Source organism: Artemia sp. Qi Xiang Cuo, chromosome 10 (assembly GCF_049724085.1).
Source record: "Artemia sp. Qi Xiang Cuo chromosome 10, ASM4972408v1, whole genome shotgun sequence".
Lineage (NCBI taxonomy): Eukaryota > Metazoa > Arthropoda > Branchiopoda > Anostraca > Artemiidae > Artemia > Artemia sp. Qi Xiang Cuo.
The window spans coordinates 17,186,544-17,210,297 of NC_142803.1; the positions used below are offsets into that span (position 1 = coordinate 17,186,544).

The 23,754-nt window shown below is 37.2% G+C and overlaps 1 protein-coding gene across 1 annotated transcript in view; it reads right to left on the minus strand.

The window, feature by feature from the left end:
• Positions 1 to 23,754, minus strand: part of Rme-8 (receptor mediated endocytosis 8) — a 251,427-nt gene that overhangs the window by 112,907 nt on the left and 114,766 nt on the right. The window contains exons 11-13 of the mRNA XM_089095924.1: positions 7,591 to 7,854; positions 4,831 to 5,013; positions 1,276 to 1,467 (exon numbers count right to left, since the gene is read on the minus strand). Coding sequence (XP_088952050.1) covers positions 1,276 to 1,467; positions 4,831 to 5,013; positions 7,591 to 7,854 — 639 coding nt within the window. The remainder of the gene's footprint in view (positions 1 to 1,275; positions 1,468 to 4,830; positions 5,014 to 7,590; positions 7,855 to 23,754) is intronic.

Sequence of the window (23,754 nt, forward strand, 5' to 3'; positions counted from 1 at the left end):
AAGCGCGTTGGGTGCCGCGTTTACTAACGTTAGACCAGAAAACGTCTTCGAATGAACATTTGCAATGCTCTGTTGGCGCAGTTTAAACACTGCAGGCACAATAAATCCGAGGTTTGGCACCGATTAATTGCTGCAGATGAAGCTTGGATACACGATTATACGCCTGAAACATATATACAGTCAATACAGTGGACTGCAAAGGGGGAACCGGCTTCAAAAAAGTAAAATCTGTTTCTACGGCTGGGGAAATGGTGGCGACTGCTTTTTGGGCCAATCATGCAGTTATCCTAATCGGTTTTCTTCAAAAACGGAAAACCATTAAGGGACAGTACTACGCATTTTTACTTGACAAGCTGAAGGCGGAAATTACGGATAAACGACCATATTTGCAGAAAAAGAAAATCCTATTTCACCAAGAAAACGGTCAACAGTCTCACACCTCAACAGTTGCCATGGCGAAAATCCATGAATTACGGTTTGAACTGCTTAACCATCCATGTTACTTTTCATTGTTTTTTAACTCAATAAATCTAACAGTCTATACAAACTTTCATCAAAATCACTTACTCCGGCTCTTCTAATAAGAATATTAATTTTTATCTTTAGGGCTATGAGATAAGTCCTTTATCACACACATTCGTATAGGGGATAGGGGGCAAATTTTTCAAAACAGCAAAATAAAGCTTACAAAAACATCCATACAAAAACATATTTCGGTATTTCTAAGGATATACTGAAAACAAGGATAAGATGGCTAGGCCACGTTTTATAGATGAAGTATGATGGATTGGCGAAATTTTTTTTTGGCTATCTATCCGGGACGAAGCCAAAAGCAGGCCGTTCCCAAATGGGTTGAAGAAGTTATAAGAAAGAATTAAAAAACTGGAACTTGGAAGAGAGTAAATAGTGAAAGTGTAAACAGACCAGGGCGGAGGATTGTGCGCAGCTCTGCTGTGCTGTGCGTAAAAAACTTTAAATTTTCATCTCTTACCGTTAACAAGAAACTGACCCAAAACCAGGGGCGGATCTAAAGCAAAATCTTGAGGGGGGGGGGGGCAATGCGACAAGGGTGCCAATAATTGACCAAACTGACAAATTTATTTTAAAAAAAGAATGAAAAACAGAAAAAAAAACAAGGAATGAGGGCACCAGAAAAAACCTTGGGGGAAGGCCAGGGTCCTCCCGGCCCCTCTTCCTGGATCCACCACTGGTCAAAACTTTCACGAAAATAAGCAGTACACCAATAAAATGATGAAAGCGAGAAAAATGAAAAACCTTATTATTCCACAAGAGATTAGACTTTTTATGATCTTTCGAAAATTGGTAATAAAACATGTGCCAATTCTCCTCTGTTTTTAGGCGTTCTCTTCTTTTTCGAAGAATGACTGGCCTTTCCTTGATTTTTGTCTCCCTTTTCTCCATACCCATTCGCTCTCGCCAATGCTGAATGGCAAATTCAACAGCCATCTGTAAAAAAAAAATATATAAAAGCCCCAACCTACGTAGAGCGTTTCAGCCTGACAGGAGTTGCTTACTCGACTAATCCCAACTTCCCCGGATGTATAAACAACGGAAAATGCTTATTCCGCTTTGCGTTACCAGAAGCAGATTGGATAACACACGTAATAATGTGCCAATTGAATATACCCAGAAGGGTAGAAAAATAACAGAATAATACGAGTGTGTTTGGCTAATATTCATTATAATTAATTATATGCCCCATTATAATTAATTAATGTGCAAATTGAATATACCCAGAAGGGTAGAAAAATAACAGAATAATACGAGTGTGTTTGGCTGATATTCATTATAATTAATTATATGCCCCATTATAATTAATTAATGTGCCAATTGAATATACCCAGAAGGGTAGAAAAATAACAGAATAATACGAGTGTGTTTGGCTAATATTCATTATAATTAATTATATGCCCCATTATAATTAATTAATGTGCAAATTGAATATACCCAGAAGGGTAGAAAAATAACAGAATAATACGAGTGTGTTTGGCTGATATTCATTATAATTAATTATATGCCCCATTATAATCATGCAGATAATCTAGTTACACGATTGGTAGCTCCACCCTCAAAAGAGAAAAGCTAAAAAACTTATATGAAAATAATGTAGTTCGCCAAGCATTTCAATTATTCATTTTACTTAGATCTAGATTTAAGGTGCTTTTGCTGGTAATTTTACAACGACTTACATTTATTGATGACAACTTTGCATTGATTTGGACTTTTCTATTTGGTTGATGGTTTGGGTATACTGTTTGGTCCTAGGTAGTTGGATGGATGTGTAAGGTGAGAGCCTCGTTCAAGTGCACATTTGTCTCAATTGCTGGATTAGGACTACAGTTTTTTTTTTTTTTTATAGTTTTTTTTTTTTTTATTTTTATATGTATATTACCTCTATATATACATATATATACATATATATATATATATATATATATATATATATATATATATATATATATATATATATATATATATATATATATATATATATATATATATATATATATATATATATATATATATATATATATATATATATATATATATAACGCACATTGATTTATTTCTTTCCCATCGATTAAAAACTGTCAAACCATCAAATTTTTTAAAATGTAATTTCATAAGAAGATTTTTTCTTCGTTAAAAAGAAATGACACCTTCCTTAAAGACGTCTTAAAATACATTATTTCTCCTTAAAGACCTAACGACCAAACAATGGTATTACTTTTTAAATGTGCCATGTATATAAGCTAATTATGTATGTAAAGCTAATTATGTATTACTTTGCAAGGAAAAGTAAAGCCTAACCCAATCAATGTTTTTACTTCTAAAATTATGGCATCTTCAAACTAAGACTCGAAAAATAAATTTTTGAAACATGTTATTGAAAATAACATTGACTCGAAAAATAACATTTGTTGTTAATTATTTAAATACATTTTAATTACTAAATACATTTATTACAATTATAAGATGTTAACTATTAAAAATATTTAATACAATTATAAAATAATATTTATTAATTATTCATATCCAATGTATTTGATAATAAAAGACAATTCTATTTCTATCATCGAAGGATTATCTCAAAGAACTTTACTAATAATTGCAAAAATACCTCATTACGTTGCATTATTATTCATATCTTTGTCTAGCCATTGAGATGTCCGTACCCTGGAATGAAGCGTTAACAATCAAAAGTGGGGCCAATTTGGAGAACATGCTTTACATTTCTTCCTTGCAAGTAACTCTCCAAGTTGAGAAAAATCCCCGAGCAATGAAACTTTGAAGCCTGTTAGGTCTTGGTCTGTAAAGGCCAATGGTCTCAATTTTCTTGACTAACGTCTGCTTGCCTTTATATACGTGCATACGTGCCCATAAAATATATGGGCACGTGCTTTACATACGTGCCCATAAAATTGCAAATGAATGCAGGGAATTAGTTCAGAAAGTAAGTGGGACACAGAAGCGGCAAACACATCTGAGAATCGATCCACTACTGTTTGCCGCAAACTACTTGCCCCATATGTTGATCTCAACGATTATCTATGATTAATCATAGGTATTGGTGACAGGCTCGCTTTTAAAACTAGGTTTTTAGACTTTTAAAATTTTTAACTCAGATAATTTTGATTTTTATCTGTTGTTCGATTTTCCGCTTTGTTCGGTTTTTGGGGTTTTTTAGTTCTTCCAATTTTTTTCTGTTTGCTTTCCGCATTGTTTTTTTTTATTATTATTCGGTTTGTTTCGTTCATATTTTTTTCCAGAAAATGTGGACGTATTTCCTTAAAAAATTCTCTTATAGCGCTGAAGAAAGGGGGAAGCTGTTGTCCTCCCGAAATATTTGTTTTGCTTCGTTCAGTATTTTCGTTGAGGGAATCCGATGCACAGACTTTGTCAGCAATAACCACCGGCGAGGTATGACTTCCCAGTCGCTCTTTCCAAAACACGCTGACCAGCAGACACTTTGCCTGTTCAGATATCTTCTGCGACATCCTGCCAACACTCCGGCACGGATTCTTTATGACTTCAAATCAATCAGTAGCGACTGGAAACGTCCAAGAGGATGAACCAAGTTGCGGTAGAATACAGTCTCGGGAAATTTCTGGACCAAGCTTGAATTTCGCTGTTAGGTGCTGTCAGGGCCCTTTGCTGCTGACCGCCCCACGTGAAGAAGGCTGACAACGCTCTCAACGCCACCCCAGCATAAGGATTATTTCAAGTATTTTCGTAGACCTTAAAAAATCATTCTTGGTCTTCATTTCTTTATTCTATTTTTTAACATAAAACATCACATTTACGACAGAAGAACATACATCAAAAGAAAATCATTCGAATGAAATTTGTTTGACATTAATTTGGTGGGACAAAAGAGATGATGTCAGTTTGTGAGATAAAATTTTGTTCCGTTTTTTTTTTTTTTCGGATTTAAAAACAAGAAAAAGAAATTTTCATTTTTTAAAAAATAGAAACACTTTATAATTAATTGACACCATCCATCAGTATAATGAAATTAATTAAATTAGGATAATCATAAATAGAATTAATTTAATAAACTAAATTCATTTAATTTAATCCATTAAGCTAAACTAAATTTATAAATATAATTAAATTCCATTTTATAATTTCTTAATTTGCTTGGTTATACTAAGTTAATTAAGTATTAAAATTTGTGTTCAGCTATAAACCCGCCAATTCATCAAGAATCATGACATTTTACCTTATGAATTATCGTTGCAAAAAATTCTGAAACAAAAAAAAGTTACTCAAATATTCAAGCAATCTGAATATAAGTTAAACACTCACTTCAACTTGCTTCTCAACGAATTTCTCTGCTTGTATAAGCTGTTTTTCAATAGCTTCCACGTGAGGATTCCTCTGATCTCTTGCAGCATTCTTCTTAAGCTCTTCCAGATTCCTCGTGTTTATCAAGTCTGGATCTTCAGGAACTGCTTCATTAGACTCAAGAAAGTCAAGCAGCCCAGCAGGCTGGAATAGGAGTTAAAGAATTATACTTAGAGTATCGAAAACATAAAATTAGAAACATATTTGGCCCCTCGGCCCATTTTAGGTCTAACCATACTTGAAAATCATAATTTTCTAAGATTTTTCTGTACTTGTTAAATATCCCGACCAAACTCAAGAAGTGAAGTTAGGTTAATCAAAGTGAAATATACTAAAATATGATGAAAATATAATACTTTGTTAACAAAATTATGAAACTACAACAGAGAATTATGGACAGCAGGTCGCCGAGATCGCATCATATGAAATACCTAACCTAACCAAAATACCAACTCTATATATTAAATATTTAGTTAAAATATACCTACACAGTAGTTAATCTCACTTAGCCTAATCCAATTATCTCCGAACACAAACAGAGAAACCGGTTTTAAAGAGATCAAGAAGATCAAACTTCTTGAGTGTCGTCGGGATATTTAACAAGTACAGATTTTTCTTTTCTTTTTTTAAAAGTTATCTTTCTAAGGCAGTGTCTCATTTTTGTCAGTGTTGCCAGGTTAAACTGTTAAAATAAATAAGCAAAGGAAACAACTTAAATTTGACAACGCTTTCGTCCGTAAAAATTCAAGCTTTAACAATCTGCAGATTCCTGAAAACAAATACAGCTTGAAAAGAAAGCTCTGCCTTCTCAAGTTCCTTCAGTACTATTTTTAGCCAATTTTTTTGGCTAAAAATAGTTAAACAGCAACTCTTATACGCTTAGATGTTTTTTGCACCGAAAGATATCCTCCCGCATTAACAGTAATAGTGGGTCATATTTGCACAACTGATATTTCCGGATCGTATTTTCGTCCTATAATTGGAACTATTTTTATAATGAATAATGAAGGTATTTTTTATAATGAAGGTATATTATATAGAAATCTATAAATTCTGAAACTGCACAGAAAGAAAAACCTCAACACAGATCCTAATCGGAAACATAGCCAAAAAAGACGCTTAGCATGTCAGCGGTAGTTATAACATCCATAAGCTAGTGAATGGTGTTTTTTTTTTATTTTTATTCGTAGAGTAACGACGCTGGGTACTTTTTAGTATCACATATGTTAGTAGGTTTTTGCAGTACTCCATTACAAGATTGTAAACGTCAGATCTTCTTTTGAAGGAGTCGACAAAGAAACTTCTAGGGGAAAAAACTCCACGTAGATCATTCCAAATCTAAGTGCAACGCTGAATGAAGCTGTTCTACAGGTACTCCGTTCTTGGCGAGTCAACCTCAAAACAATTTGACCGAGCTGTGTTCCTTATTGGACATTGGGTGGCATAATACGAGAAAGCCCTATAGAAGGGGGGGACTTCCATAGGGACTCCTAAGTTATCATCACATAAATATTATATTCATCTAGCACAGAGGATTAATGCTCTGCTTGGCAATACGGGGCCTAGGGGTAGATCCGGGCAACAGACTTGCTACTTGTCCCTTTAAAAAAGACACAGCAACTGAAAGGTCGATACTACGCCCTATGCGTCGGTAATGGCTCTGGAGGATCTTTATAATTTTTATATAAAATATACAATTTCCCATTTAAGGTTTTTTTCAAGTTTAATAATCATTGCTGTTGTAATTGCACCCTTCCCCCATTCCCTGTAACAGGGCTAGATATAGCCCTAGTCTAAGTACAAAGGGGGGGGAACTTCAAGTACTTGTACAACAGAACCATTGGCTCTACATCAAATCTTTCTTTAACAAACTAGGGAGTCGGTCATCGTTAGTTTAAGATTGAACCTGCTCTATTAGCCTTATTCTGGATCTTCTGAAGTGGTGCCAATGAAGCACCAGCAACAGCAGGCATAAATATTCGGCGACGGGTCTGGTGCAAGATTTGCAAAGAGGGATGATCAAGCCTGGCCGTAAAAAGCCACGAAAAATGATCCCCAGCTTTCTTCTGCAGGAGGTTCTCACCTGATCAAGATGGGTTTTCCAAGAGCGTTCAGTGAAAACGTGGATTCCTATGAGATAAAATTCATCGACTCTCTTTATAGCTTAATTCATGATGATGAAGTTGAGGTTTATGCGTGGTATTTTCGGTCAGGAAATCAGCAACTCCTTCGTTTTCCACGTTTTGAAGCCATGGTGAAGCAGACTCTTTCCAACCCGAAAACCTAAATTTAAGCGATGTTTAAGGTAAAATGTCCGGCATAGATCAATAAAACATGGTTTTGAATTTAAATAAAGATAGTTTAACTCACAGGCTAATCAAAATATATCATAAAAGTCCGCCGATGGAGATACCTTGGCCACGTACTACGTATGGACAATCTCCGACTACCAAATGCAGCGCTTCATTGGCAGCCATCGGGTCCACGCCGCAGGAGCAGACCCAGAAACACCCTGCATCGAACGTACTAGACAGATCTCCGTAACCTGCACACATCAATCCAACCTCAGTGGGAGGACATACTTGCAGCAGCAAACCGGCGGGAAGATTGGCGGCTCCTTCTTGATGCCATGGGTGCCTCTGGAGGCACAGGCGGATCTAAAGTAAGGTAAGTGTCACCGTGTCATTAAATTAAGCGAAGCGTTCATAAAAAAAGACTTACCAGAATTTGCTTAAGTAAAGCGTGAGCAAATTCATGATTAGTTGTCCAAAGCCCAACTAAATACCGTGACAACTGGCGAACAGTCATTAATCTTCTATCTGTTGTTCTGCCTACTTGGGTAAAGAGCGAGATGTGTAAGTGACGTGGCAACGCTGCCTCGGATAATGCCAAGTCCTGCATATGCTGTGCAATGCCAATTTCTCCTTCTTCTATAATAGACTTCATCAAAAGCCCAGCACCCTTGACTATGGCTAGGGATGGGTGCTATAAAACAAAGATATTTAAGCAACAACAGGAAAATACATATAAAAGGGGTTTAAATACAGGACTCCCCCTCCCTATGCTAAAGCTTAAGTCGAAGTTTCTTGAAAACATTTTAAAATGCAGTAAACACAGCCTGTTGAATTTACCGATTGCCTTTCAAAACGTTTGAAATGAACATTTTATAGCATTGAAGTACAACTATTGGTCCTTTCGAGCAATATGCTAAGCATGCTCAACATCCAAAAATCAGTTTAAGATTCATCTTGTTTAACGTTACCATTCAAAAGTTACCTAGCGGTGGTACAGCAAATGAAACTATGCTTCGTAACGAAGGGGTTATGGTTCTATCCTGGCTCTCACATGGTCTTGATTTTTGAAATGGTTTATTTCCCTTTTTTGCCTGGGGTGGCACACTAAATTGACCTCTGCTTTGCGATAAGAGGCTAGGGGTTCAATATTAGCTGCCGCAATACAACTACAACTACTACTAACAACTCATCACATTCCCACGCCGCCTGTGCAAACTCAACCGTGAACACCACAGCCCTACCCGTTTAAAGCTTTACTCTCTCCTACCTCTCATAAAATATCAATTTCCTTGCAATTATTTCAAATAACCTTCGTTCAACCCCTTCTGAGAAAGTCCTGCTTTTTGTTTGACTCCAGATGGATTGCTGAAAACAACCAGCGACTTTGTTATTTTTGTTTTTATATCTTCACTGCATCCACCATCCTTGTTAATAATGCTAACTAGTTGTGTGAGGCGAGCCACTTAGTCTGTCTTCTCGTCAACACCGCATCTGTTCTGTATTCTGAAGCATTATGGTCTATAATACAGTGAATTTTATGGGTCCAAGAATTACTTACCCAAGGTGGGAGGCCGAGGAGATATTTAGCAAACCGGTAATAAATTCGCAGGAATTGTTTTATTTCCAGTGCCGATAAGGTACTCCAACAACGTTAAGGTACAAAAAGTATGGAAGCGCATATGAGTTTTATAAATTGGCTAGTAGCCCGCGATTAAAACGAAGTTTATTAGAAGCTGTGCTGCCGTAGGCACAGGGCGTCCAGCGCTGGAAATGGCGGATAAAGAGCTTTCCAGTTGCTGTAAGAGAGTCTTCGATTGCAAGGCCAAGATATTTCATTTCCAGTTTAGGAGCAGCTGATACTCCATCAAGATCAACTTTATATCCTTCGAGAAATGGGCACCAGTTGAATAGTACGATGTCTGACTTTTCAGCGATAAAATTAAAATTTATGATTGAGTATTTTCAACTGAGAATGGAAAAAAAAATCTCAAACGCCAGCACCGTTCGGCTTGGGTTGAAGACATCATCTGCATAAGCAATAAGAGATAGATTATTCCATTCTAATATACAAGAGGAAACCGCTTGGGACTATTCGTCCAGAATATAGTTATTAAACACGATTAGGGATGTAAGGGCACCTTGCCTTACACCACGGAAAACAGGTATGACTGACCAGATGACGATGGTACGAGAAGGGATTTAAAAACATATATACTGAATTTGTAGTCAGTTGAAACTTATTCGCTTTAATCGTTGGTAGGCTATCGTTACTGACAAAAACTTTGAATATCATCTTTTAAAGCCTAATTAGTACCCTAGGCCTGCCACAGGTTCAAGTGGTAAAATATAGGGACTTAGGGAACTCTTTTTAGTCGAAAAAGGGACCTCTCTAGGGACAATTCTGGACGCAAAATGAACCTCAGAACTCAGCTTTCAGAAAGCTTTTGAAATAAAAAGCAGTGACACAATACTAAATAACACTTGACTAAGGAAAAAATGGGATTGATAATTTGCAGACATCTATGATCACAGGCCAAATGATAATTAAGAAATACACCACCTGAGAATCATCACGTCATTGGAGGAGCTTTTTCCTTTATTTTTCCTTTTTTTTTATGAACGTTTTACTTTCGAATACAAAAAATCATATTAAAAAATATGATAAAAGAGATAAAGGTACGGTAACTAGACCACAAAACCTATTTGTTTGCCTTTTTTGCACTGCTTTCTGCTGGAACAGACATGTGATCAGCAACTGTTTCTTTGAATCTAACTGCTGCTGGGCGGTTTCAAGAGTAGCAGCTGCCTATTTGTTCATTACGCATCGACAGAGTCCCATCTATCATGGCCAGCGCTAGCTGTATCTCGACCATGTCCTTCTTTTCAATGCCTTTTTTCTGCAGGTTATGATCTTCTTTCAGCAACTCGTCTGCAGCTTGTTCCTTGGAACCAAACGCTTCTTTTTTTTTAGAGAGAGAGATTTTTCAAAAATCTCTATTGTCTGTCTTTTCGAACAGCTTTCAGCAAGCTGTAGCTCTCTCAGCCGTTCTCTTGCCTCCAAATCCTGCCCCTGTTTCTCAGTTTTTTTTTCTTCAAGGCTTCTTCCGCTGCATGTACAAATCATAGCCCTTTCTAGCGGATTTGGCTAGTTTTATCAAGTGTTCGGCGATAGCAATATTTTGCGCACGTTCTCCAAATCTGCCCAACCAATCTATCAAAAATAGTTTTGCATTCTAAGTTCACTCATTCATCAAAGCTCTTTCTTCACTGAGAACTCGCCCAGAAAGGGAGAAGCCTAGCTCAATACTGGCAGACCCCCGTGTAATAATCAAAGCATTTTTTACGACTTCAGACATGTTTGGATGTTTTCGTCCCTGAATCGCGTTGTCCCACTTGTCGTTAATGCTTCTTGGCTCTGGTAGAAGTCCTGAAACTGGACTAGCTTCAACTCGTCAACTTGCAAGCCCTTTTGCGTCGCGATGGGTAACTTCCTGGTAACATACGAGGCGTGTTTTCAAACAGTTCGTGGTAACGAACTGTAAGTAAGGAGTGACCCGGCTCAATGGTAACCGAAACTCTAGAAAACGGGTTTTTGATACCAATAGATATATCAAAAGAATCAGATTTCAATCCTGATATCAAATATATAACTTTCATCAAGTTTAGAGCTACTCATCAAAAGTTACGAGCCTGAGAAAATTTGGCTGATTTCAAAAAAAGAGGGGGAGACTCCCTAAAACATAAAAAAACTTAATTACAATCACACTTTCATATTCAACATGTCAGAGAACCCAACTGTAGAGTTATCAACCTCATATCTATAAAAATGTGGAATTTTGCATTTTTTGCCAGAAGAAAGATCACGGATGCGTGTTTATTTGTTTTTTTTGTTTTTTTTCTTTTTTTTTTTTTCCCGGGGTGATCGTTTCGACCCAGTGGTCCTAGAATATCGTGGGAGGGCTCATTGGAACGGAAATAAAAATTTCTAGTGCCCTTTTTAAGTGACCAAAAAAATTGGAGGGCAACTAGGCCCCCTCCCACGCTTATTTTTTTCCCAAAGTCACCCGATCAAAATTTGGAGATAGCCATTTTGTTCAGCATGGTCGAAAATATGATAAATATGTCTTTTAGGATGACTTAATCCCCCAAAGTTCCCAGAGGAGGGCTAAAAGTTATGAACTTTACCCAATGTTAACATATAGTATTGGTTATTGGAAAGTATACAGAAGTTTTCAGGAGGTTTTTTTTCTGGTAGTGGGAGGGAAGGGTGGGTCGGAGGTTATGTTGGAGGATCTTTCCATGAAGGAAGTTTTAATGGGGGAAGGGAAATTGCCATGAAGGGGGCGCCGGACTTGCCAGCATTATTTATTGGTTATTGGGAAGTATACAACCATTTTCAGGAAGGATTTTTTCTGGAGGGGGGGGGGGGCGGCAAGAGGAGGGGATTACTCTGGAGAATATTGCCGTGGAGGATGTTTCTTTGGGGTAAGGGACATTTCTATGAAGGGGGCGCCGGATTTCCAAGCATTATTTAAAAAACGAGCAGAAATTAAATAAAAAAAAACAAGTTTTTTCAACTGAAATGTAAGAAGGAATATTAGAACTTAAAACGAACAGAAATTATAACGTATGTGAGGGGGTTCTCCCCCAAGTCAATACCTCACTCTTTACGCTACAGTTTTTTTTATTTCTTTAAAAATAGCTATCTATTCTAAATAAAAGGCCTTTGTGATTCAGGGCTTTGTGAATCAAAATTTTTTTAACTTTTAACGTAAAGAGCGTGGTATTGACTAAGGGAAGAACCCCCTCATATACGTAATAACATATACGTAATAAAAAAAACAATAAAAAAACAAGCGATACGGCTCAATAGTAATCGAAACTTTTAAAAACGCAATTTTGATGTCAATAAATATATCAAAAGAATGTATTTATAATGCTGATTCTAAATATATAAATTTTATTAAGTTTAGTATTACTCATCAAAGGCTACGAGCCTGAGAAAATTCACTCGATTTTTTAAAGAGGGAGGAAACATCCCCTACAAGTGAAAGAATTTTAATGAAAATCACACCGTCAGATTCAGCGTATGAGAAAACCCTATTACATAGGTTTCAAGCTCATATCTGCAAAAATCTGCAACTTTGTATTTTTTGCCAGAAGAAAAATATACGAATATAGAAGTTAGTTACGTAAGTTAATTTGTAAAGACATCCATTTATCAAAAGAAAAGTAAAATTGTTATGCAAATAAAACCTGCATTAACTAAAAAACGATCAGAAATTAAATAAAAAAAACAAGTTTTTTAAACTGAAAGTAAGGAGCGACATTAAAACTTAAAACAAACAGGAATTATTCCGTATATGAAAGGGGCTGTCCCCTCCTCACCGCATCGCTATTTACACTAAATTTTTACTCTTAATCAAAAATTTATTTTTTAAAACAAAAAAAAACCTTCGCGAACCGCGCGCGGCTTTGAGCAGGGGACAGCCCCTTTCATATACGTAATAATTACATTTCAACTGAAATTTAAGAAGGAATATTAGAACTTAAACCGAAAAGAAATTATAACGTATGTGAGGGGGTTCTCCCCAAGTCAATACCTCGCTCTTTATGCTACAGTTGTTTTTAGTGCTTTCAAAAGAGCTATCTATTCTAATTAAACGGCCTTTTTGATTCAGGGGTTTGGGACTGTCCCCTACTCAACACCGCGCTCTTTGCGCTAAAGTTTGACTCTGTCTCAAAACTTTATTTTTGAAATCATTAAAAAACTTTAGCTTAAAGAGCGAGGCTTTGAGGAGGGGACAGCCCCTTTCATATACGAAATAATTACATTTCAACTGAAATGTAAGAAGGAATATTACAACTTAAAACGAACAGAAATTATAACGTATATGAGGGGGTTCTCCCCCAAGTCAAAAACACACTCTTTAAGCTGCAGTTTTTTTTTAGTGCTTTAAAAAGAGCTATCTATTCTATTTAAACGGCCTTTGTGATTCAGGGGTTTGTGAATAAAAATTTTTTTTAACTTAACGTAAAGAGCGTGGTATTGACTAAGGGGAGAACCCCCTCATATACGTAATAACTTATACGTAATAAAAAAAAAACAAAAAAACAAGCGATACGGCTCAATAGTAATCGAAACTTTTAAAAACGGAATTTTGTTGTCAATAAATGTATCAAAAGAATGGGTTTATAATGCTGATTCTAAATATATAAATTTTATTAAGTTTAGTATTACTCATCAAAGGCTTCGAGCCGGAGAAAATTTGTCCGATTTTTTAAAGAGGGGGGACACATCCCCTACAAGTGAAAGAATTTTAATGAAAATCACACAGTTAGATTTAACGCATCAGAAAACCCTATTACAGAGGTTTCAAGCTCATATCTGCAAAAATCTGCAACTTTGTATTTTTTGCTAGAAGAAAAATATACGAATATAGAAGTAAGTTACGTAAGTTAATTTGTAAAGACATCAATTTAGCAAAAGAAAATTAAAAATTTTATTCAAATAAAAGCTGCATTAACTAAAAAACGATCAGAAATTAAATAAAAAAAACAAGTTTTTTAAACTGAAAGTAAGGAGCGACATTAAAACTTAAAACGAACAGAAATTATTCCGTATATGAAAGGAGCTGTCCCCTCCTCAACGCCTCGCTCTTTACGCTAAAGTTTGACTCTGTCTCACAACTTTATTTTTTAAAACAATAAAAAACTTTAGCGTAAAGAGCGAGGCGTTGAGGAGGGGACAGCCCCTTTCATATACGGAATAATTTCTGTTCGTTTTAAGTTTTAATGTCGCTCCTTACTTTCAGTTTAAAAAACTTGTTTTTTTTATTTAATTTAATTAAGGTCCGTTTGATCACAAGTACACAACGAATGATTATTCAAAAAAAGTAAATTTGTTTTCAAAAAGTAAATACTTTACTCTATTAAACAGTATTAATTAAAAAAACCTTTTTCCACAAAATAAGTTTTTCAAAGAAAAGTAGAAAACTCCATTAAACAAAAAAATGAGCAAAAATACGATCAAATAATCGACGAAGCGTGAAACTACCACAAATCAGCAATGATAAATAAATGAAACCCAAAACGAACAGAAATTACAATAAATAACCGAGTCAAACTCAAAACAAGCAGAAATTAACATGAGTTGGGCTCAAAACCCCTATGCCTTCCCAAGGCGAGAACATAATTTGCACTTTACTGAAAAAATATAAATGTTTTTACTTTTATAAATTTAATAAATCAAATAATATTAACATTTTGATTACTAAATATCAGTATATGTATATTAAACTGACAATGCACAATTATTTGTATTTTTCTAAGACAACGATTTCAATAAAAACTTATATGCTCCCAGAGCATAACTTATAACCCTCGCCCTGAAGACTGTCCGGAGAGTATCCTGCTCAAAGGTAAAATCTCCTGAACTTGAAATTGCGTAGAACAAAATGGCTATCTAAAAATTTGTAGTCAATGTATAACGGGAGATTGTGTACGTAAGAGGGGGGTTTGTTATACTCCCATAAGTTTCGAATATGAACGACGGCAATAGGCCCTTAAATTTCCAGCTAAATGAGCACTTTTTCAAGTTTCTACGAAGAAGATTTCAATAAAAACACCTTATATACCCCCAGGGCATAAATTATAACCCTTGCCCTGAAGATTGTGGGGGGAGTGTCCTGCTCAAAGGTATAATTTCCTGAACTTTAAACTGCGTGGAAGAAAATGGCTATCTCAAAATTTTGATTGGATATGTATGGGGAATTGGTGTGCGTGCAAGGGGTTTTAGTTGCCTTCCAATCACTTTCGACTAATTAAAAGAGCACTAGCCATGTCAATTTCCAGTCCTTATTGAAGTTTCTACGTCGACACTTTCTATAAAAATATTATATGCCCCCAGGGCATAACGTACAACCCTTGCCCTGAAGGCTGTGGGGGAGTTCCCTCTTCAAAAACATAAGTACTACCTGGAAATCAACTATTCTGAACAAAAGAGCTATCTAAAATCTTGATTGGATGTGTTTGGGGAAAAGGTGGGCGTGAGAGGGTTAGTTGTCCTCAAATCACTTTCGACTATTGAAAATGGCACTAGACCTTTGAATTTCCAATCGAATGAGCCCTTTTTGAAGTTTCTACGAAAAAGATTTCAACAAAAATTTATAAGCCCCCAGGGCATAACTTATAAACTTAGCCCTGAATGCTGTGGGGGAGTGTCCTGCTCAAATGCATAATTTCCTGAACTTTAAACTGCGTGGAACAAAATGGTTATCTCAAAATTTTGATCCTAATCAAAAACATAGTTTCAATCTGGAAATAAGCTATGATGAACAAGATATCTATCTCAAAATTGTGATTGGATGTGTTTAGGGAAAGGGTGGGCCTGGAAGGGGATTTCTTCGCCTTCTGGTCATTTGTGACTATTAAAAAGGGCAGAAGCAACTCCAACTTCTAATCGTATGAGCCCTTTTCGAAGTTTCTACGACGAATTCTTTGATAGGAAGTGCCCTGCTCTAAAGGAAAAAAATAATAAATAATACATTGTGCCAACATCCTTCTTATATGCCCTTAGGGCATAACTTAAAACCCTTGCCCTGAGGGTTGTGGGGGAGTGTCCTCCTCAAAAACTTATTTTCTATCTGAAAATCCACTACGCCGAACAAAATGGCTATCTGAAAATTTTGATTGGAAGTGTTTGGGGGAATGATGGACGTTGGGGGGGGGGGGGGCTAGTTGCCCTCCAATCACTTTCGAGTATTAAAAAGGGCACTAGCCACTCCAATTTCCAATCAAATGAGCCCTTTTCGAAGTTTCTACGACAACTCCTTCGATACGAAGTGCCCGGGTATGGAGAAAAAAATACATTGTGCCAACATCGTTCTTTACTTAGGCAACGCTATTGCGCTGCCTATGATAGTTGTCAAGTTTGTTGTAACGCTTATCATACCTCTCAACTAATTTTAAAGTAACCTCTACAGGGCAAGGGTTGCAAGTTATGCCCTGGGGGCATATAAAATTTTTATAGAAGGCGTTGTTGTAGAAACTTCAAAAAAGACTCATTCGATTGGAGGGCAACTAACCCCCCTCTCACGCCCACCTTTTCCCCAAACACATCCAATCAAAATTTTGAGATAGCCATTTTGTTCAACGTAATTGAAAGTTCAGGAAATTAGGTCTTTGGGGATAACAACCCCCCCCCCCCCAGCCCTCAGGGCAAGGGTTAAAAGTTATGCCCTGGGGGCATATATGGTTCTTGTGGAAGGAATGCTCATATAAACTTCAGAGAGGGCTCATTTGATTGGAAATTGAAAGTTCTAGTTCAGTTTTTAAGCATCAAGTGATATCGGAGGGTAACCAGCTCCCCCCCAACCCTTTTTTACCAAATGCATCCGGTAAAAATTTTGAGATAGCTATCTTGTTAAAAATTTTGGTGTCGACATGATCCCCCAGGGCCCGGGGGCAGGCGTTGTAAGTTATGACCTGGGGGCATATATGGGTCTTATGGAAGGGATGCTCGTATTAAATTCAAAGAGGGCTAATTTGATTGGAAATTGAAAGTTCTAGTTCACTTTTTAAGAGTCAAAAGAGATTGGATGGCACCTAGCCCCCACCCCTCCACGCCCTTTTTTCCGCAAACCCATCCGATAAGAATTTTGAGATAGCGTTATAAGACGATATAACGAAAACTCCGGGGTCGACACAGCCCCCCAGGGTCCTCTGACAGGCGTTGTAAGTTATGCCCTGGGGGAATATATGGTTCTTATTGAAGGGATGCTCGCGTAAAAACTTCAGAGGGGGCTCATTTGACTGGAAAGTGAAAGTTCTAGTTCAGTTTTTTAGAGGCAAAAGTGATTAGAGGGCAACTAGCCCCCCTCCACGCCCCCTTTTCCCCAAATGTATCCAATAAAAATTTTGAGATAGCAATTAAGTTAAAAATTGCCCAAAAGTCAGATAACAAAAACTCAGGTGTCGACACAACCCCCCAGGGCCCGGGGGCAGGCGTTATAAGCTATGCCCTGGGGCATATATGGTTTATATGAAAGGGATACTCGTATAAAATACAGAGAGGGCTCATTTGATTGGAAATTGAAAGTTCTAGTTCAATTTTTAAGAGTCAAGAAATTTAAGGGCAACTAGCCCCCTCCCCTCACCGTTTTTCCCAAAACCCGATAAATAGTCAAAAGAGATTCGGGGGCAGCTAGCCCCCCCTCCACACCTTCTTTTTCCAAACCCATCTGATGAAAATTTTGAGACGGATATTTTGTTAAAAATAGTTCAAAGGTCGGACAAGAAAAACTCCGGTGTAGATACAACCCCCCCGGGCACGGAGGAAAGCATTCTTAGGTATGCCCTGAGAGTCTGTATGGTTCTTATGAAAAAAATATTAGTGTAAACCTCATAGAAGGCTCAGTTGATTTAAAATTGAAAGTTCTAGGTCACTTTCTAAAAGTCAAAAGATTTAACGGTAAGTAACACCCCCTCTCAGCCTTTTTTCCCCAAACCCATCTGCTACAAATTTTGAGATAGCCAGATTTTTTGAAATTGTTCGAAAATTAGATAACGAACCCCCCCCCCCAGGGCCCTGGGGATAGGCGTTGTAAGTATTGTCCTGGGGGCGTATATGGTTCTTATAAAAGGGATGTTCGTATAAACTTCAGAGAGGGCTTATTTGATTGGAAATTGAAAGTTCTAGTTCAAATTTTAAGAGTCAAAAGATATCCGAGGGCAACTAACCCCCCCCCCCCCACACACACCCGTTTTTCCCCAAGCCCATCCGATAAAATTTTTATAATAGCCATTCAATTAAAAATAGTTCAAAGGTCTGATAAGTAACATTCCTGTGTCGACGCAACCCCCAGGGCCCGGGGGTAGGCGTTGTAAGTTATGCCCTGGGGGTATATATGGTTGTTATGCAACGTATGCTTGTAAAGACTTCCGACAGGGCACTTTTGATTTAAAGTTGAAAGTTCTAATTTACCTTTTAAGAGTCAAAAGTGATTGGAGGGCATCTAGCCTCCCCCAAACTCCATTTATTTTTTTCCCAGAGGCACTTCATATAGAAGGGGTAGTCGTATAAACTTCAAAGGGGGCTAAAGTAGGTTTTAGATGACGCAGTAATGATGACGCCAATGACGCAGTAGGTTTTAGACTTTTACAGTGAGAGAAGGAGGTGATACCCAAATTCTTGTTTGTAGTGATTTTTGTTCGTTTCAAGCTTGATTTGCATATTCAATTTAAGTTTCACTCGCTTTAAGATTTATTTATTAATTTACATTAATATCTATTGTATGTTTGTTTGCATTGATTGTTTATTTAATTTCTGTTCGTTTTAAGTTTCATTTATAGGAATTTTTTTCTTTTCGTTTAAGCTTGATTTTCATATTCAATCTCAGCATTACTCGCTTTAGGATCTATTTATTCATTTGTTTTATGCTTTTTCTATGATTGCTTATTTAATTTCTGTTCTTTTTGGGTTTCATTTGTTCTTTAATAGTAATTTCTGGTCGTTTTGACTTTGAATTTTAACAGGTATTTGTATCTGCTGAGCTTAAATTTAAAATTGCATTTACTTTGAAAAACTGATTTTTCGGAAAGTTTTTTTTAATTAATGTCGAAAAATAGAGTAAGGTATGCACTTTTTGAAAATAAATTTACTTTTTTGAAATAATCTTTCGTCGTGTGCTTATATTCAAATAGACCTTAATTAAAAAACACACCTCGTATAACAAATTCTAAGCAAAAACAGGCTTTAAAACTTCATTGGGATGTAGAAAAGTTAACGCTTTCAACAACTGCAAAAATCTCCGCCAAGTATTTGCTTAAGGACATATCTTGCAACCGCATAATAATGCTTCTGAACACGCTGCATAAACGAGCGCTTTAGAGGCTCGTCTACTGACTCGAGACAGTCGACAATCTTGTCCCTCACAACTGTCTGTAGCAGTGGCACAAAGTTCTTTTTGTGTTCGAATGGCTGAAGCGTTAGTTCATCCCTAAGCTCTTTGGTCGCTTTGGGTTTTAAGATCCGTCCAGAAAATGTCAAGAACAGCGGATTCAGCTCCGTATAGAGTTCGTGCACTATGGGCTCTTCCCGTTGAAACTTTTCGGTGAAACGTGTGAAGAGGTTCGAAATACCAACAACGAACTGACACTCTGCTTTCATGGTCGGTTGTTTTATCAGCTGGATGATCTCTTTGTACGCGTTTGATTTCATAAGACTAGGGTTTTTCTTCGGAATTTAGATAACAAAGTACTCAGACAGAGCTGGCATCTGTTCCCTTAGCCTCGAAGCGGCAGGTCCTATTGTTAGCCAATTGGTGAATACGTGTTTCGAAAAGCGGGACTTAGGAACGCCAGTTCTCTCTTGAATCTTCCCGTAGTCTTCTTGTCTAGCCTGACAGCCACTAAAAAAGTACTGCCCTTTGATGATTCGATCGGAACAATTCTCGCCGATTTCCCGCAAACCCTTCCGAAAAGCGTTGAGTACCAAATGGATCTTGCAGGTACCAATATGAAGGAGACCTTCGCTACCTGTCAATTCACTTTTTTCACTGTCAATCAGTCGGAAAAGTTTTTGTTTACGTTCAGACTGTCACAAATTAACATTAAGAGTTTAGAGATAGATACAGCACTCTCATCGATCGTTCTGGCTATTTCTGACTGGCATGTCCAATGAACGCAGTTTTCAGATGTCTTTCTATCACTAGTTTCATCTTTTCAGACCAGAATTGGATCCTCATTTGAAGCTCTTTCTTACTTTCTGAGTTTGTGATTTCATCAAAATCGACAACATAATAATTGTTGCGACTTCATCAACGCTCTCCATGGAAGGTGCTGCCGATAGACGAAGCTGATTCGGCGTTAGCTTTATGGTAATATTCTTGTTTTGTTCAGCAGTTCTGGCGTGCTGCAGTATAGCGTAGGAGCCCTTATGGCAGACAAGTGATGTATTGCAGATAGAACAGTAGAAAGAGAACAGATCTACCAGAACAGCTCTACAAGACTCTTTCATTTGGTGTCCCGTCACATCTTTCTCTTCCAACAAAGTCTCCTTGAAATTGCACTTTCCCATTCTTGTTCAAACTAATACTTCAAAAAAAAAAGAAAAGAAGATGGTAGAAGATATGCTATTACCAGAAATGCATTCAAATAAAAAAGGGCGCTAGGAAGTGGTCTAATAGTTTGAGAAATGTAAGTAAGGTTAAAATTAAGCAAGAAACCTGGTTTTATCGCTGCCTCCTTTGTATTTTGTGCTTGGAGCCATTCTTTTATTTTTTATTTTTTTTTCTCTGTGTGTAACAGTGTCACCCAGAAAAGACTTTTTTAAGTAATTAACAAAGCCAACCGAACGCTACCGCCTCTAGCCTATTGACTCCAGAGGCAAAGGGGGAGAGAGAGAGAGAGAGAGAGAGAGAGAGAGAGAGAGAGAGAGAGAGAGAGAGAGAGAGAGAGAGGGGGAGAGGGGGAGAGAGAGAAAGAGAAAGAGAGAGAAAGAGAGAAAAAGAGAGAGAGAGCTACTAGTCGGTCTGCTCTATCCAGACAGTAACGCTGTAGCTTATGTAACAACAAGTTTTGTCTTTCTTAGACAAACGAAAACAGGTTCCAAGAATCTCAATCGAAACAAAAATACTGAAAACCATATACTAATAGGAATAGGTATTGGTAGCCTTCAGTATACGGAGCTTTAAACCAAAGCAAGAAAATGGACTTTAGGGACCTTTATCAATTTAAGAAACCGATAGGGACCTTCACTCGATTTTAGGGACTTTTTGGCAGCTCTGTAGGCTACTACGTATCTATCCCTGACTTTTCAGAATTATATTGCCGAAGCCAGGGTGGTATTCAAGATTTTTGTGGGGGGGGGGGGGCTTAAACAATATTCCCGTGGGCATATGTTACATGTATTTTTCCTACTTCTGTACTAGTTAGACCGAAATTTCAGGGGAGACTTAAACTGGGACCCCCTCCCCCTCCTTTCTGAATACGGCCACTGTTGCAGCTACTGTTAGCTATATTAATTTTGAAACTACGTCTTTGTGATCCATTATTTATACTCGCTGCGTAACTGCACGGAGACACCTTTTCTTACCCTCAGATGTGTCGAAAACAAAGGGACATCAGACAAATTTTTTGTGTTAGCCTAAGTAAAATTCATGTTATTTGTTTATTTGGTGGTATATTGTATGTAAGGGGGTCAGCGCTGCGACACTTCAAGCTCAGCCAGAGTCGAGTCAGCCCCAAACGAGTGCCTGGAGAAACATGGGGGAACACGGGAAATGTCGGATGATTTGCCTCCAACCCCGCATTGCACAACCAGCCAAAGGCAGAGAATTTGGAGATCGGTTATTGCTCTATGTCCATGCAAAAATGTTTTTTTATGTTAAAATGCATCAGGAACTAATAACTGATACACCAGCAAGGAAACGTTACAAGCCCCACATCAATAAAGATGACCACGTCCTCTCCTGTCTAAAAGTTGACTTTGACTTTTAATCCGAGTTCTTTCTTTCAATACGTACATTAAAACTGATGGGAATAACGTCATCAAATCTTCCAGAATGTCCAAGAGCAGATTTTTTAAGTCCGTAAATGCAGAATATGGTTTTTTTCTTACATTATGTGGAATTTTGTATTCCCGCCATTCTGTGATCAGAGTGGCGGGAACGGGACAATTCTAATGGAAATTCGCAGTTCTGGTGCCATTTTTAAGCAGTAAAAGATATAGTCTTCCAACAAAGCATTGATTTTAGCCACTTTATTTTTCCAAAACTCAATTTCAGCTTTACTTGGGGCGAAATACTACCGAACACAAATTTAGAGATACCCAATCAATTTAGAACTATTGAAGGTTATTTAAACACACACCCTTTCAGTTTCAGATACCAAGGCTCCACGTGACAGCCTATTTGTCCCTAAACTAATGAAAGATGTTATATAAAATGTAGGTGCAGTCTTACTAAAAATTATCCAGCATTGCATAGTTGCCCACCAACTATTAATAGGAGGGTGGTCAGAAGATCTTTTTTGGGGGGGGGGGCGGTTGGAGTTCCTAGCGCCTCAAAAACCTCTTCTCTAAGCTGAAATCTTCATGATTGTTGTGACAAATTCTACAAATCAACAAAGATGGTTTTTTTAGTAGTAATAGAATCTCCGAGGGAGAACGGAGATTTCCTGAATATTAAATACCGTCAAAGGTCAACTTGACTTTTCAACACAATGACATACTTAATGACACAATGACAGAGTTAACTAGCAGAAGGGCGACGTAACCTAGGTCCGGTCGAAACTGATGCTTGAAATTCACATTCTTAAAGCTTGAATTTCATAGCTAAAAAGAGATTAACACCATTTCTGTTTAAGATTAAGCACCATTTTTATTGCATACTCTCAAGATCAAGATCCAGACCCCAAAGCAAAGTAAAAATTTCTTCTTTTTTTTAAATATCATCAAAGCCTAAATACATTATTGTTTTTTCAAAATATTCGGAACAAAAAAAAAATACAAGTGGTTGATTTCCATAAAGTTTGTATCAGTATTATCATTTAAGCTTACAGATCGTAGCGAGTGGAGAGATGCAATAAATAGCCATTGCCAATTCTTGGGCCGAAGACCTGAGCTACCGTTTCAGTAAAACTAGAGCGTAGTTGCTAATGTTGTCTACCACAAACCCGAGTTGTCTACCACAACGAGCAAAAAATGAGGAGGAAATTTTCACTAACTAAAGAACCGACGACACAAAGATATTTTACAGTGGCTAAACTGCCTCAAGGAGCAAAGGGAGGAGGGACTCTGTTGTGGTCCAAAGGAGTGGAGGGAGGAGAGTAAAGCCAGCAAATCCGTTTTTTTGCCACCCACATGGTAATGCAACTCAATCTCTTTTATGAAGTTGCCCACGTCTGTTTCAATGTGTGAAGGTTGAGATCACGACTACTTCTAGGATAGAAAAATGGTTTGATTTTGGAAATTTTACAGCCTCAAATTTCCAGACTTCAGCAATTTCTTCTTTTTTTCAAATCATTTGCTTGTTTTTGTTTATTTGGGGGAGAGAGAGGAAGCGGGCGATTGATGAGCGTCTTTCTTCCAAATATGAGCACAAATCAATAAAAAAGACAAATAAACAATAATTTATTTCGGTAGTTTTTTTCATCAGAGGCGATTGTCATTAGCCGATTGATATTATTATTTTAAGGGGTTGTGAGTGTGTACACTTTTCTTTTGCACTGAATAATGGGCTAAGTTGATCAAGCAAGTAACATGATAATTTAAACAGTATTGGAGGCATGAAAATTGAGGCTTAGATTTACCTTGGAAAACACTTAGATTTGGATTAATAAGCCAATTTTGACAAGAAAAGCAAAACAGTTTGTAAGAATAGTTTGTAGTTTAGTAATGTAAGGTATTTTAACTCTAGTAGTAAAAATTAAAATTTTCAACATTTCAAAATTGTATACATTTTTAAAGTACTGCGCCCAAGAATTTCCAAGGAAGACTTCATAAGAGCAAAGCTTTAAAACAAATGGATTGCCAAAATTTCGCTTCCCAAAATATATGCATTTTACATTCGACAAGCTTGCACCTCAAGTA